The sequence below is a fragment of the Rhinichthys klamathensis genome, unplaced genomic scaffold, assembly GCF_029890125.1.
Source record: "Rhinichthys klamathensis goyatoka isolate OS25496 unplaced genomic scaffold, OSU_Roscu_1.1 h1tg000019l_1, whole genome shotgun sequence".
NCBI classification, from domain to species: Eukaryota; Metazoa; Chordata; class Actinopteri; order Cypriniformes; family Leuciscidae; genus Rhinichthys; species Rhinichthys klamathensis.
In genome coordinates, this window is record NW_026606570.1 from 337682 (window position 1) to 355372 (window position 17691).

General features: G+C 36.6%; 1 protein-coding gene across 1 annotated transcript; it reads left to right on the forward strand.

The window, feature by feature from the left end:
* The first annotated feature begins 3350 nt into the window (after window positions 1–3350).
* alad (aminolevulinate dehydratase) lies at window positions 3351–17171 on the forward strand. The gene is made up of 11 exons (XM_056235703.1): window positions 3351–3452; window positions 4767–4889; window positions 5063–5113; window positions 6300–6396; window positions 6496–6631; window positions 12560–12643; window positions 16228–16316; window positions 16401–16456; window positions 16576–16663; window positions 16944–17050; window positions 17138–17171. The coding sequence occupies exons 2-11, from the start codon at window positions 4771–4773 to the stop codon at window positions 17169–17171; spliced, it is 861 nt and encodes a 286-aa protein (XP_056091678.1). The 5' UTR covers window positions 3351–3452; window positions 4767–4770.
* Window positions 17172–17691: the final 520 nt, after the last annotated feature.

The following is a 17691-nucleotide window of genomic DNA, read 5'->3' on the forward strand; positions in this document are numbered from 1 at the left end:
GAAATATCGTGAGATTTCACATACGAACCACGAGAAATATCGCGAGACCCTTGAAACTGGATACATTCTACGGAGGCCGAGAGGCAGCAAGACTAATGAAATCGCAGAAAAATGCATAGGAAAAATGGGAAAGCGCCAGCATGACAACTAGAATGAAACGGAGGTTGAACAACGGGCGTGGCTTATAGGCCCCAGTCTCTTAGGCACTCACTATAAGTATACATTTTCTTATTTTAACTCTGTATATTTTATTGTATGACTGAATGGTAACTAAGAAGCATTATTCAAGTCACTGCTAAAATGAAATATAGCCAGCTCTATCAAGTGGTACCTGTTACTTTTCTCCGCGCTGCTTAGGATGGATCAATCATAGTCGTTTGTGATTAAATGATAAGGTTCAGAAATTTTGTAAAGCCTACATTAACGTATTTTTATTTATATCTCAGGTACGAGAGCTTGATAAAATATATATATACAAGATTATACTTTTTATAGCACTGATGTCCCCAATAAGACAAAACTTACTGAAATGTGATTCGGACTAAATGGAAAATTTGCCATTCTGATCCACCAATCGCCACCTAGAGGAAGACAAGTTTCGTGTAGTCTAACCATAGACTGTAAAAAGATGGACGACGCCCCTTCGCTCTTTTCCATTGGAGAGAACCGGAGAGAACTGAAGCCGCCATAGGAAGCCGCCAGTGTCCCGATATGGCGCTGACATATTGGAACTTGAGTCTGCGCAGTAGCGTTTTCGGGACCAGTCATGCGCAGTCGTGAGCAGGAAGTAAAGCCGCGAAATCAAGGCCCCGCCCTCACTGTCGCTGAATCAATCGTAAGCAGCACACGCCCTGCACTTTTCTTAAGTGGCCTTGTCTGCTCCGTTCCTCTACAATGATGTCTGCTGATTGCAGTACCTCATTAACCCCTTCAGACCTGAATTATGTTTCAAGTTTCTGAAAAATATAAAAGTACATTTTCCCAGCTCATGAGGCTTCTATTAATGAGACCAAATGAAAAAAAATAAAAAAAATATTGTCTTTCATTGTAATTTTTTTTGTCCATTCCAATGGACGTCAGGTCAAAACAGGTGTACTTCCCAAAAATGTACCAACATGAAATAAATTAATAAACATTAAATTTGTTGGTCTATACTTTAAGCTTTTTGTCAAGGTCAAAAACTTTTCAGCAGTATACCATTTCAACTTTAATTTTGAGGTTTTTGTTTTACAGATTGCACATTGTTTGTGACAAACTAAATATCTTTGAATCAATCAATATGGTCATATTAAAGTCATTTTCTGTATGCATCTTTCTTTTTTTTTAGATCAAAAACTTGAACATTATAACATTGCAACTTTAATTGTAAGGTTTTTGCTTTATAGATCGCACATTTGTTTATTCATAACAAAATAAACCTAGGAATCAATGAATGCATTCACGTTAGAGTCATTTCCAGTGTGCATCTTTGAAACAATTTCTCTGTTAACGGTTTTCTTGTATTTTTACAGTACATTACTGGCAGCACGGTTGCCAGCAAGTTACTGTATTTCGATTTCCAGTAACTGTAGTGTAATTCACTTTACAGTGCACAAGATCAGTACTGTAGACTACAAAATAGTACTTTACTGTATTTTTACTGTATTTCGTAATTTGGTCTGCTTCTGCTGTAATTAATTATACGGTATTGTACTGTAATATCTATATTGATACATTACTGCTAAATATTATTGTAATTTTCAAAATAGTTTCTAATAATGATAATATTATAATAATATAATATAGTTATTAGGAAAATATATAGTAGGAAAAAAAATACTATGGAAGTCAATGGCTACTGTCAACTGTCTTGTTACCGACATTCTTTAAAATATCTTATTTTGTGTTCAGCAGAATACAGAAACTCATACAGGTTTGAAACAACATGAGGGTGAGTAAGTGATGACAAATATAATTTTTGGCCAAAAATTCAAATTAGCCCATGATTTACTCACCCTCTAGCCATCCTAGGTGTATATGACATTCTTCTTTCAGACGAACACAATCAGAGTTATATAAAAAAAATGCCCTGGCTCTTCCAAGCTTTATAATGGCAGTGAATGGTTGTTTCTGTTTTGGAAGTCCATAAAAGTGCATCTATCCATCATAAAAGTGCATCTATCCATCATAAAAGTGCATATCCATAAAAAAATATTAATATAAAATAAAATATGAAACATATTCATACTCAAGTTGCGCTTTAGATTGAAGTCAAATCCGTATGTTCATTTGGCCGGAAGCTAGTTATTTTACTTTATAAAGTTTTAAATACGGATATTTTTCTTACATCTCCATCTTCCTCATCACTCCACATAAAGTCAACATCTGAGATATTTTCATCAGCTATATGTTCAAGCACTTCAAGAACTGTATATTCTGCATATGAAAAAGTTTTAAAAATGTATCGGTACTGTGATATAGATTTTTTTATATAAGAAATTTCAATCAGCATTACTGGACATGTGATTTCAGTAACAGGCTTTCGAACCCACTGTCCATTCTAATGGACAGACACATTTGAAAAAATCCTGATTTAAAACGTGCAATTCTACAATCGATTTTTAACTTTAATTAATAAGTTCAATCTTTCTATTTTACATACAAACTATGAAATAATGGCAAAAATATATAAAAAATGTCAATAAAACCATAGAAAATGTTGCTTGCTTCTGTGCTTGGAGTGAAGTGCTGCCATGCTTCTCTTCAATGAAGTGTATTTTTTTATAATTACTACATCCAGAGCTTTACTGCCATTTGATTGGATGACAAACGTCCAATCTCATGGACTGCAGGCTTTAAACTAGGTGAAATGCTCCAGAAGTAAAAAAAAAAGGAGGCTGACATGTGATGTCCATTGTAATGGACGCAGGGTCTGAATGAGTTAAAATAAGGTAAATACAACTACTCAACACAGTCAACATTATGAAAAAAAGTCCGTTAGTACTTCAGTGACTACTTCGCAAAGAGAAGCTGTCAATCACAGCTGACAATCATGATGTCACAGCACCGTTTTTATAGCATCAAATAACTAACTAAAAACTAACTTATTTTAAAAACAAACACTTGAAATTACATCAACGTGATAGAAACTACAGTAAATGACAGAAACTATCTTTAGAAAAAAGATATGTGAAGTGTAATTTAATTGTTTAGTTGGTCTCACGTCCCGTTGAATAACATGGGGAGGCGGGGCTTATGACCTATACTAGGACCGGTCACCGGGGGGCGATCGAGACGTTTTGGCTTCACTTTTGAGGGCTTGTGCGGCACGCTTGAGTCTAACAGGAAACAGTTGACAGATAGCAACATTCCTCTCATGAAACACACACGACGTTTGAGGTTCAAGAAGGAGCAACACTTCAGTTAGCAAGGTCTGGGTCATTTACAGTTTCCATTCCCATCCTGAACACAAAGTAAGTTCATCTTAGTGGTATGTATTCACATGCTTTCTGATGTTTATGAAATACTCAAATTAGTATGCCTTTTAAAAGCTTCAAGTCTCCGTAATATTTACATTATACAGTATTTTGCAGTAGTAAGGACGGTCACTATTAGCTTAGAAAAACCTGTCAAAAATGTTACCAGATATTAGGGTGATATTATTCGTACACTCTGATGTGTACGAAATATTAGACCAATTCATTACATTGTGTAAATCTTAAATGTTTAAGTACTTTTTGTCTAATAATTATTCACATTTCAAAATTTATAGAGAAATTAGTAATGAGTTGATCTGATGCAATATGTAACGTTATGCTTGAATTATAATTCAATATGCATGCATGCATGCATTATAATGAATAATTTCTGCTTAACAGCTTCAAAATTGAAATTATTAGTGTACTTTTATAAATGTGATGACACCATGGTAGTACAATAATGGTATGGTTATACAAGTTACTCTGAGACACCTCAGTCTTCCATGTATATGCCATTTTTGTTTTGGGTAGATAATAGATGAACCCTATATCACTTTATTGTGAAAAAAATATATATATCTTTTCATTGATTCAAAAATGGTTGCTGCAGTTTTAGCAATACGTGTCTTGTTAGTATTTCTGCATGCCTGCTTCAGTTGTATGGTGGGAATGCGTCAGAATCGCTCATTGCTCATTCATTTAGAAGATTTATTTTCATAAAATCAGTGGACAGAATAACATAATTAACCCCAAGTTCCCAACCACTCAGGATGTGTTCATTCAATTGAGATCATTTTTTAAAATGGCATTTTTCTTTTTTTAAATATATTTAAATATATTTTATTTGGATTATAATTTTTTATTTTTAAACTGTAAATATCAAAATAAAATGGATGATTTTATTTGTTTGATACTTTTTGTAATTAAATTAATAATTAGTAATAATTAATAATACAATTAATAATAATTAACTAATTTAAACATTTTTATAATGATTTTAATTAGATAAGATGTTAAATGTAGTAGGTTTACAGGTGAACAACAATACATTCAAATTCACATATATCATCTGAAATCATTATGTCCTCTAATGCAGTCTCGCTTTTCAGGTGAATTTATTTTATTTCTTCATTCATTTTTTGTTTTAAGAATGATTTGATGCGTTTTTTATTCTGGGAAACAAGACAATGAATTGATTAATAATATTTTTTTCTGCAGTGTATGTAACTATGATTCATAATTTTGCAGTTACGTCACATGTGTAGCAGATTGTGTCAGTAAGTGTTTGTCTTCCATTTGAATCTACAGGACGATGACACAGCCAGCAGACTCCATTCTACACAGTGGTTACTTTCACCCAACTCTCCGATACTGGCAGACCTGTGCTTCAGACCTTAGACCAGATAACCTCATATATCCTATCTTCATTACGTAATGTCTTCCCCCTCATTATATTTATTTGTTGATTGTATATAGGTTAAGGAGTTATTAAAGTTGTTTAAGCTTTTTAAAGTTTAAAGTTGTTCAAAGTTGCTTGTTTAAAGGTACTATTGTCCGTTTGTTTGATTGAAGACAAACAGTTTTTACCCAACTGATTTTAACAGTGACAGTCCTGATGCAGTGGAACCAATTGCAAGTCTACCTGGTCAAGCGAGGTATCATCCTTCACTGTCATTTTTTTGTATCTTTCATATCTCTCATCTTTGTTTCTCATCGTTTACTAAAGTAACAAGTATCACTGAATTGTCATTGAATTAAGGAGTCTAATGGATTACTAATGGAGTTTAACATGAAGCTAGACTGTTATGATCAATTTTAAACATTTAAAGAAAAACTGGCACTTGGCATTAATAATGTACATAACAGTTTGTTGTTGTTGTTTTTAAACTAAGGATAACATCTTTAACCTTCAGAAAGTGTTTTGTCTGGCTCAGGACCTCAACCCTGTTATAAATATTTGGGACAAGGATGAAAATAGGGGTGCCTAGTTTAGGACCATAGGTTGATTTGTAGTTCCCTATTTTATTATTAATTAATATATTAGTTTAATCATGTCAGTTAGCTTTGATGTTTTGTATAAGACTTGCATAAAAGACTCTAGAAGGAAGGACTATGGGAAACATCTTTTTAAATATTCAAGATGTGTATGGTTGATATAGCAAAGATGAAGTTTGCATGTAAAGTTTGGGCTGGTGGTCTGAGATAAGATTCAGGCAGGGTGGTAGCCAACAAAGCACAAAGATAAGCCAAGGATCCGTTTATTCTGGGTTGTTAAGTCTGGGCGGTTGTAGTCAAAGTGAGGTCTGCTTACATAGTCAAGTAATATAGACTGCATTCAGAAAGGAATACTATCATGCTGGTTATTACTTACTTAAAAAAATAGTATGTGAAAAAATACTAAGCACATTATGCAGCACAGCAGATAATTTAGTTACTAATTTAGTAATAAACAGTATTATGCAATGTTGTCACATGACCTCATGGAACATTATTGCATGTTTCATTCAGCGTGGGATGTCTAGTTATCTCAGACGAAGAAACATTTAATAAAAATGTCTTAACTGTTTAAAGTCTGATCAAATAATTAGCTAAATTGCGACAGACAGTTCATTTATTTTACTATAAATGAGAGAAATTCGCAATATAAAGGAAGCTCTAGTAAAGTAAGTCCCATCTTCTGAATAGGCAGTTGGCAAAGTCATCGTGTCATTGCAGCTGCTGTGTCCTGAAACTCCCGCTTAGGACTGCAGATAGCTTTAGTGTGTCATATAAACAAAAAAGAATGCCAATGTATTGTTAAGAAATTTTATAATAAATAATGTTTCATTCTGTTGATTTCAGATATGGCGTCAATAAGATAGAGGGTTTAATTCGTCCCCTTGTGGATAAAGGCCTGAAGTGTGTGCTGATTTTTGGAGTTCCTGCAAATGTTGCGAAGGTCATTGAGAAGTGAAATGGTTCAGTAATATTTCTGTCATTCATTTTATGAGGGAGTTGATTAAATATTGTTTCTTTGTCTTCTCATTTCCTGTCCCAGGATGAGAGAGGCTCTGGTGCAGACAGAGATGACACTCCTGCAGTGCTGGCTGTGAAGAAACTGAGGAGCACATTCCCTGAACTTGTGTTGGCCTGTGATGTGTGCCTTTGCCCCTACACCTCTCATGGCCACTGTGGTTAGTTTCAGTATTGGATCTGTTTACATCATTTAATGGTGCACCAAGTAAGTTTTTTCAGGGATTTACAGAAATTAATAATAACCTTTATTTTCTATAGCGCCTTTAAATGTACATCTCAAAGCGCTGTACAAAAACAATTAAAACAGCAAAGATACAATACACAGTAAAATAAACTTAAAAGACAATAAACATAAGACAATAAATCAAATAAAAGCTAACCTAAAAAAATTAGTTTTTAGCTGAGATTTAAAAATACCAAAAGATTTGGCTTGCCTGATCTCAATCGGTAGAGAATTCCAAAGTTTTGGAGCTAATGAAGAAAAAGCCCTATCTCCCATTAATCTCAAACGAGTTAAGGGAACAGTTAAAAGACCAGTTTCCGAAGAACGAAGATCACGTTTTGGAGTATATGGAGTTAAAAGCTCAGTCAAATATTGAGGTGCCAAACCATGCAGTGCCTTGTAAGTAAGGCCATGCTTAAAAATATTCTTGTTTGCCGTAACCCGACCGACCCTGTCAAATTAGGACCGACCCAATTATTTATTTTTTTCCCATTTTAGTCCGACCGACTTGCCGGTTGTAAACTTGCATTAAGACCGACCGATTTTTTTTTTACTCTTCAAACAACTAATACAAATGCAATAAAATAATATACATTTATTATAGTAAGTATTGTGAATATAAATTGCGTAGGCTACGTTCTTTCTTTTAAATAAAAACCCGTGGCGTCATCTATTATGATTATGTTTACACCATTGGTTTACGCATGTCACACTATGGCCTGTGCGTTCGCTTCGTTTCATTCACTGTCAATGGTTCGCGCTCGGTGATGATGGCTGCGGCGCGGCTGCTTGTGAAATACGTCTGTATGAGCCTACATTTAGTCGCTCATTATTCGAAATTCTTAATGGTCAAATAGGGAATCGATGTTAACGGCCTTTTCTCGGAGCCCGTCCAGCTCGTCATGACATGCCCACCGCGAACGCGCGTCACACAGCAACTGCAGGCTCTGACAAACAAACACACATAAGTGTGGGAAGCCAAACACACCGAAAGGGGGACGAAACGGCGCGGTGTGTTACAGAGTTCGCGCTGCGCTGACTTGTAATCTGCGTGGCTCAATGGACCGAGACGCGCGAGCGCGACAGACTCGACAGCGCAGGAGAAGTGTTTGCTTGCGCCAGCCAATGGTCAGAGCGGCGCGAATTAATCTCACCAGCGCCGCTGACCAATAAAACAGCACATCCCATACCGAAATGTACTAAATTGCACAAAAGAAAATCGACCATTCCATAATATGTCAGGACTACTTAATCGGCCTATAGTTTCCTACAATGCGCCTAGCTATTTGACCACACTGATTTCCGTTAATAATAGCAGATGTTTATGGGTCAAATCTCTCACTCTCTCCCTGCAACTTTTTGTTACCCTCCTTTCCTGCCCCTAGACCAGAAAGGGGGCTTGTAACAGTATGGGTCAAATGTAAACGAATGGTGCCAAACGCGCTGTTTTATTGGTCGGCGCGGCGCTGGTGAGATTAGTCATTTTAATTTATTTGTTTCCCTCTGAAAATCCACTTTCATTGAAATCTAGTGGCTCCTTTTTTTCTTTTGATTCTGCCTATTTTTTTCCAAATGAATGCAGCTGGAATTAATGCAATAAATATGTTTGTTTTTTTACAAAGATTTCAAATTGTTTGTGGTCTATAACCTGTATCAGAATGAGGTTCGCAATGGTGCGCCCGAAGGCATGGGGGTTGAAGACCCAGTCAGTGACGTCACGATATGCAAATTTGTTTAAATTCATACCGACCTAATCACCATGACCAAAATTATCCTTTTTTTTTTACATTGAATCTTGAAAAAAAAATATATAGACCTACCTACCGACCCTTTTTTTTTTTTTTTTTGCTGTTACTGCAAACCAAAATATTTTTAAGGATGGCCTAAGCATCAACATTTTGAAGTCCACCCTAAACCTAATGGGAAGCCAGTGCAAAGACTCCAAAACGGGAGTAATATGGTCTCGTATATTAGTTCTAGTAAGGATTCTGGCAGCCGAATTTTGCAAAACCTGCATTCTGTTTAGGGTAACTTTTGACACGCCACCTAACATGGCATTACAGTAATCACTATGCGAAAACACAAAAGTGTTTATCAATCTCTCAGCAACAGTAAACGACAGCATTGGACGCAATCTGGCAATATTTCTAAGATGGAAAAATTTAATTTTAACAGTATTCAAAACATGTGGCTCAAACGTTAGATTGGCATCAAAAATTCCTCAATTTTGTTTGAAACTCCACAGTAGAGCCATCAAGAGTTAGAGTGACCGGCTCTGCTTTGTGTAGTTGGTGGGGTGAACCAACAAGCATAATCTCTGTTAAGACAACGAAAATTATCTGTCATCCATTCCTTCATGGTTTTGTTCGACCCCACGCTCTGCTTTCACTCACACATTAGTCAGACTGTCAAATCATTCTTTTTTCACCTGCGGAATATTGTTCGTATTCCCCCCTCTCTTACCTTTATAGATGCGGAAACTGTTATTCATGCTTTTATCACTTCCAGATTGGATTTCTGTAATTCATTATACAGCGGATTACCCACCAAAGCAATACACCGCCTTCAAATGGTTCAAAACTCTGCAGCACGTGCCCTCACATATAATAAAAAATCTGCCCACATCACTCATATCCTTCACCAACTGCACTGGCTTCCTGTCATAAACCGCATCCAATTTAAACTGTTAGTTCTAGTATATAAAGCTGTACACGGCCCGGCACCCAAATACCTTGTTGATTTGGTACAGCCATATGTTCCAACTCGGGCCCTTAGGTCTAGCACTGAAAACCTACTCGTGGTACCCCGGGTCAGACTCTCCACGGTGGGTGGTAGGGCTTTTAGTGTTGTTGGCCCTAAGCTGTGGAATAAGCTGCCCCCGAATCTTCGTGCGACCGACAACATCCGGACCTTTAAAAAACAACTTAAAACTCATATCTTCAAGCTTGTCCAATAAATCAGTATCCTCATCACTGCTTTCTCTGTTCTTCACTTTTCCAGCTTTTTCGTAATATGGTACATACTTCGTCGTAATTGTATATTTTGATAAATAATACAATATGTCTTTCTTTGATTCATGTCAATCAGTGTATGCTTGTTTCCATCTGTTTTGTCTCTCATAAGCAGATGGCCTTTGTATTTGTTTGCTTGTTGTTTGTTTGCTATTTGTATTACATTGTGAAGCGACCTTGGGTTCTTGAAAGGCGCTATAGAAAATAAACATATTATTATTATTATTATTCATCTTAGAAATACACTCAGAAAGAAAATTAACTGGCACAATTTCATTAGGTCTAAAATGAATGTAGATCTGGGTATCATCTGCATAGAAATGAAATTTTAGACCAATTGATCTCAAAAGCTGGCCAAGAGGATAAACATAAATATTAAAAAGAAGAGGGCCCAAAATTGACCCCTGAGGGACGCCAGACTGCAGATTACAAGTAATGCGAGTTACGTAATTAGATTACTTTTTTCAAGTAACTAGTATAGTAACGCATTACTTTTAAATGTAAAACAAAATATCGGAGTTACTTTTTCAAATAAGTAATGCAAGTTACTCTGTGTTCCCATTCATTGACTGACAGCTCTCCTGTCCCCATGTTGAGAGAAATCAGTGTTGTGTGCGCTGTGTAAACATGATGATTATTGTAGTTCTAGAATAAATCTGAGCATGCATTTACTCATCTCACTTGAACAAAAGCACATTCATAATAATAATAATAATAATGCATTTTATTTAATGGCGCCTTTCATAACACCCAAGGTCACCTCACAAGCAATATACAGGTCACTGCATAAGACAAAACACACAACAAACAAGTCACATATTCAGATAAAGTGCAGTAAAGTCTCAATAAAACATGTTATAAAAAAGCCTGTATGAAAAGATATGTCTTAATACGCGTTTTAAAAGTCAACAAGCACTTGCTATTGCGAACATCAATGGGAAGAGAGTTCCATAGGCGGGGGGCAGCATAACTAAAAGATCTGGCACCCATGGCAGTAAGTCGAATTTGAGGTACCACAAGAGAAATTGAAGATGAAGATCTGAGAGCACGTGAAGGAGTGTAAATATGGAGAAGTTGAGTAAGGTATTGTGGTGCAAGATTATGAAGTGCCTTATAAGTAAGTAGCAAGATTTTGAATTCAACACCATACTGGAAGCCAGTGCAATTGCTGAAGAACTAGAGAAATGTGCTCAGTATAATGTGTTCTAGAGAGAACACGAGCTGCAGAATTCTGAACCAACTGAAGCTTATGTAGCAGTTTGGAGGTAATACCTGTGAGAAGAGCATTACAGTAGTCTATACGTAAAGTGACTAGTGCGTGAATAAGAACGGCAGTATTACTATTTGAAAGAAAGGGACGAAGACGGTTAATATTACGCAAGTGGAAGTATGCAATCCGCGTGATATTATTACTTTGAGCTTCAAAGCATAGTGTGCCATCCATGATGACACCCAAACTTTTAACCTGTGATGAAGGACAGATTGCAGTATTGTCAATGTACAAAGAAAAACAATTAGATTTAGACACAACAGATCTAGTGCCAACAAGCAGAGCCTCAGTTTTGTTGCCATTTACCTTCAAAAAGTTAGCTGAAAGCCAATCTTTAATTGTTTGTGATACAAACTGAACTGTGAGTAATTTGAACCATTACACCCCTAGTAGCTACCTTAATCTGACTGTTTAAACACCGTTTAAACTTTATAATATTGTTATCATTTTCGTTTGTGTATTTTTTAACATTTAATATTTAATATCTGTTATATTTGATTTTTTAACAGCCCAAGCATACATGCAGGCCTGTAGAATGGTGTGTAAAACAAATTCATAAGAAAAAAAAATGTAAATAATAAATCAGCAACATTGCAAAGGTTTCTGCCAGTAGTGGGCACTCGTGCAACGGATGCAATGACATACATCCAAGTGAACAAGATGGAGGAAAGTTAGCAAGGGAAAAATGGACTTAAACGCAGCCCTGCAAACCAGAATGGTAGCACAGCTGAAAGGTTTGTTTGGCTTGCACCCTCTACTGTACAGGAGTGAATTTGCATTCCTTTCCGCCTGAGGCTTATTCACGTCACTTTTGGTGTGAAAGGGCCTTTACATTTGCCAAAAATATATATATATTTTTTAAATTACTTTCCTTAAAAGGTAATGCAATTAGGGAGTAACACAATATTGTAACACATTGCTTTCCCCAACACTGTTCATGTAATGGCTCATAAACAAAAAATGGATCATATTAAAATTCTATTCAATTAAAAATAAATAATAAATATTTAAAATATAACAGTAAAATACATTAAGTGAATTTAGGCACATTTGTACTTTAAGAAAAATGGATATTGGAAAATTAAGATACAATTTAAATATCCAGAATCAACTGATAATAAAATTATAATATTGGCTGTTAACTAAAATGCCACTAATATGTTGTGCTTCCCTTTTTTGAGACCTAAACAAATAGTATGTTTTCACAAAATATATTTCAATGTTTTTTCACATGACCATCTACTCACTTATAATTTCATATTTCCTATTTTATTCACAATGGCATTTTTAACCAAACATCTGTGCTTTGGCATGATGCTGCATCCATGCTGATAAGTGTTAGTATGAAGCCCAAGAACACTGTTATATCGAACAGTGAAACAACAGAGCTCACCTTTGAAAATGTACAAATAATTACTGAATGCTCCTTTAATCATAAACAAAGGTGGGACGACTACTATTATAGACACCTTTAGTCTTGTCTTTTATCAATCCTATGCAATTTGTTTTACCTGGTATTTTTAAATGAACCCTTTACAGTGATATTACCATAGTGTGTGTCTTTCTTTGTGGCACCTTTAAGGAATCCTGCGTGAAGATGGCAGCCTGGATAATGCCGCAAGCTGTTTGAGGTTGGCTGAAGTAGCTCTGGCTTATGCTCTAGCAGGTTAGTCCTAAATTATATTAATTTATAGCACACATAATCTTTGCATTTTTGAATAATACACTGAACAAAATTATAAACTCAACACTTTTCACTCACAGGTGTGGCATATCAAGATGCTGATTAGACAGCATGATTATTTTACAGATGTGCCTTAGGCTGGCCACAATGAAAGGCCACTCCAAAATGTGTTTTACTGTATTGGGGGGTCGGCGTATACGACAGCATGTTCCAGGTCCTCCCAATGTCCAGCAACTTCGCACAGCCATTGAAGAGGAGTGGACCAACATTCCACAGGCCACAATCAACAACCCTTTTTTTTATTGTGGCCAGCCTAAGGCACACCTGTGCAATAATCATGCTGTCTAATCAGCATCTTGATATGCCACACCTGTGAGGTGGATGGATTATCTCGGCAAAGGAAAATGCTCACTAATGGCGGCCATACATACATTCGTCCGATTTTGAGCCGAATTCTCACTCGTGCGACTCTTTTTCGGGTCGGACTGATTTTCAGCTTTGTCGTGCGTCGTTTGTCGTGCAGTGTACAAGTCAAGTCAAGTCATCTTCATTTATATAGCGCTTTTAACAATGGATTGTTTCAAAGCAGCTTTACAGAGATAAACATATAATTTAAGGTAACAGAGATTGTTTTGGCTTTATAGCGGTTCTTGAAAAATGTTATTTCCAGGAAAAAGGACCCAAGGTCTAACTAGGACCAAGGAGCAGGACCGGAGCACAGAACGTTTTAATATATTTATTAGTGCAAAATGACCAACGTTTCGACGCACATGCGTGAAGAAGACGCATGTGCGTCGAAACGTTGGTCATTTTGCACCAATAAATATATTAAAACGTTCTGTGCTCCGGTCCTGCTCCTTGGTCCTAGTTAGACCTTGGGTCCTTTTTCTCAGATTGTGGTGTCCTGTTCCGAGAGCACTGGCTAGGCTGAGGCGCAAGTGATTCCTTTCTAATGTTATTTCCAGCTAAAGTTAGTTTTGATTGATTCACCTCCGTCGAAATCATTTGTTATTAAATTAGGGGCCGCTAAGACGACGCCGTTCTCTCTAAACAGACTTTAAACGCGAACCTGTGATTAGCGCTGACGGCGTTCACATGCACATTAAGAATTTATTCTATAGTTATGTGCTTTTGAAAATATGTGCGCAGGTTTGTAATTCCTTACAACCCATGCCTAAACAAACTACTTGTCTTGCCTATAAATTTTGATACAGAATTTTGTTTTATTTTATCACTTCGGGGTACGCGAACCGAATTCACAACGCTTTATCTGTAGAGTGGGAAAGGGATCCTCCATAGGGAGAGGATAGTTGACACTTCAGCACTGCATTGTCATCGGGTCCAGGCAAAGCTCCTTCGTCAGATCTGGATACGGCCTGGATCCGGCAGGGTGTACAGGGAGAAACGAGAGGCGATTAACCTCTCCCGATCGACAATCGGATGGTCGGATAAATTTCTGGCATGTCAGAAATTTTGGTCGCTCCTTGTGACTATATCGCACAGTTGAAGCAAAGCTATGAACCGATTGCCCTGAACTCAGTGTTTTTTCCCTCACTGCGCCTGCGCGAAATCAGAAGTTTAACCATTTCATCTGCAGCAAAAATAAAATTAAAATAAAAACGAAAAGAGGGAGATCTTTAAGTTCTGTAGTTCAAACTAGCTACAAATTACTGTTGCTTACCTCCAGTTCGTGTTTGGATTAACCATATATTACCCACGTCTTCCAAGCCACCTGCGATGTAACGCCTCTTTTATTAATTTGTTAAACAATGTTTTTGAAATAAACCTGTTTTTAATTTATTGATGATTAATTATTGCAATGTTCAGACATATTATAGACTGTTAATAGTTATTTATATGCCTATAATTCATTGTAATCGACCTAAATGTTTTAGACAATTTTCAATGAGGAGGAGTAAGCTTCTATGTAATATTTTATTATCCTCACAGCACGTTGGTTATGTGCTGTGAAATTATTGCATGGCAAATTAATTATAGCGGATCAATTTAATAATAAAATTAGCCTGGGTCTCCCCTAATAATGATAATACAATAATACTAATAATAATTTAATGCATAAATTGGAAATGTTAAATCATCTTGATATTGATAGCTGATGCTTGTTTTGACAATATCTCTGGATACATGATATCGTCTATAGGCGCAATCCAGGGGTTTATCGCAGATATTTCACACGTATAGTGTGAGCAGTGAAGCGCAGCTCGATGATCGGACCGTATAGTGTGAGCACATAAATCCTGAACTTTGGCTTTACATCGCATGCGATTTATTCGTTCAGTGGCCCTCATTTATCAAAAGTGCGTACACCAAATTTCCAGCGTACACCTGGCGTACACCCAAACCCACGGTGACTTTGAGATTTATCAATATGGACGTTGGTGTACGGAACGCTCAAATCCTACGCCAGCTCAGGAGGTGGTGTACGCACGTTTTGTGTTAGTGCAGAAATGCGCAGAAAAACAATTCCTAACACCACAAATCGCACTGACAAACTAAAAGATATGATATATTATGACCAACAACAACAACATAGTAATTATAAACTTCAGTGTTTATTTTTGTGCAACATGGACTTCAATGTTTAATTTGTGTGACTTTACCAAAGCATTTGATTTGAAGCCATATGTATTCCTTCAGTTGCGAGCCTGTGCGCTTTACCCTGACGTTTCATGCTTAGGCCCGGCAGGTGCGCACGGACTGGGTTCGGTAATGAAAGGCTTTCAATGACCAAAAAATAATTCAGACTGACAAAATAATAAAAAATACATTCTTCTTCTTTTAAATAATAATAATACAAATAAATAATAATAACGACGTTCTTCTTCTAAATAACAACAAGCGTCATTAATAATAAAAATCATAATAATAAGAAGAATATTACAAATTGTCATGCAATTATTAATGTGAATGAATGGTACTCCACATCACATCATCATCGTCACTATTGTACACCCCAATACATGTGACGCGATTCGAAATTGAATGCTAATTGTTTCAAAAGACGTGCCGTAAAATATTGCATTGTGATAGGACATTTCGGCTCCACGTCGGAGAAGTTTCTCTTCTATGCCGTCTTCCGTGTGTACATGGCGTAAAATGAGGGCATGGGGGAAGCGGAGACTTGAATATATAGGGGCGTGCTATTCTAATGACGATCGTTTTCAGCCGCGGGATTTATCAAGGGCAGGTATTGCGTACACCTGGATTTCAAAGGTACGCACAGCTTCATAAATCAGGCGGTGAGAGGAGTGTAAGCATAATCTAACGCCAACATATACGCCCGTTTCTACGCAAGAATGATAAATGAGGGCCAGTGTGAGCAGACATCGCACAGTGTATGCCCGCCTTAACACAGATTTAGACAGATTTGTGAACAATATTTGAGAGAAATAGGCCTTTTGTGTACATAGAAAAAGTCTTAGATCTTTGAGTTCAGCTCATGAAAAATGGGGGCAAAAACAAAAGTGTTGCGTTTATAATTTTGTTCAGTGTAGGTCTATAGAAGTCATCATCATCACATTAGGTCACACTTTTTCTCCGCTTAGGCTGCCACATCATCGCCCCTTCTGATATGATGGATGGACGAATTGCAGCCATTAAGCAAGCACTAATCAGTAATGATCTTGGCAACAAGGTAGAGAAATCTTGCTTTTGGGTCACACAAAATAGTTAAATAGAATATTGCAGATTCTGACTCTAGCTCTTTCCCCTTTCTTAGGTGTCAGTGCTGAGCTACAGTGCTAAATTTGCCTCCTGCTACTATGGACCATTCAGGTATTATATATTCCCTTTATCAACTTCCTTCATAGTTGTTATATATTCTTATAAGATGAGAACAACTGGATGGGTTTATTCTTTGTAAACCAAAATATAATTTTCCTTAACATTTGAAGGGATGCTGCCCAGTCTAAACCTGCTTTTGGAGACAGACGATGCTATCAGCTTCCCCCTGGTGCCAGAGGACTAGCACTGCGGGCCTGTGTAAGAGAACGTCACTTTTTTAAAGACCCCATGTAATCACCTGATGAGCACAATTTTCTTTCCTGTGTTTACATGTTTTATAACAGGAATTTATTGAAAAGCCACTTTTAACATGGAATCTGAACTACTAAAACAGCACTGATATAACAATCCAGGACCCTAAATCAATTTTTAACTACAGAAATGGGCACAATGACTAGACCTGTGGTTTTTTTCTTCTATTGTATGGGATGCAGCAAGTGAAGTAAAAGTATAAGGAAACTACTTTTTTTGCTGGTAGGACCGGGACGTGAAGGAAGGTGCTGACATGCTGATGGTGAAACCTGGATTACCATACCTTGATATTGTGAGAGAGGTCAAGAATAAGGTAATAACTGTAGAGTCAGTGTATTATTATATTTATAGTTATTTTTTTAGTCCTTTTCTGACACCTCATATTACATCTCAGCTTTAAAATCTTATCTTACATTGTAGAAATTTAGTCCCAAAAATGTATTTGAAGACTTAAAGGAATAGTTCACCCAAAAATGAAAATGCTCCCATAATATACTCTCCCTCAAGCCATCCTAGGTGTATATGACTTTCTTCTTTCAGACAAACACAATCAGAGTTATATTAATTAATATCCTGGCTCTTCCCAGCTTTGTTATGGCATTGAATAGTGCACAAGTTTAAGCTCCAAAAAGCGCATCCATCCATGATAAAAGTAATCCATACGACTCAAGTGGGTTAATAAATGCCTTCTGAAGAGAAGTGATGGGTTTTTATAAGAAAAATATTTATATTTAAAACTTTATAAACTGTAATCACTGGCTAGATGTGCTTTTTGGAGCTTCAAAAAACTCGGGCAATATTCAGTGTCATTACCCAGCTGGGTCCCACTTTATATTAAGTGGCCCTAATACCTGTGAACTTACATGGTTACTAGATATGTACTTAGTATGTAACTACAGTGTAAATACACATTGGTACATAGTATCTACAACTGTAATATTTGTGTAACTACACATATGTAACAACCCAAGGAA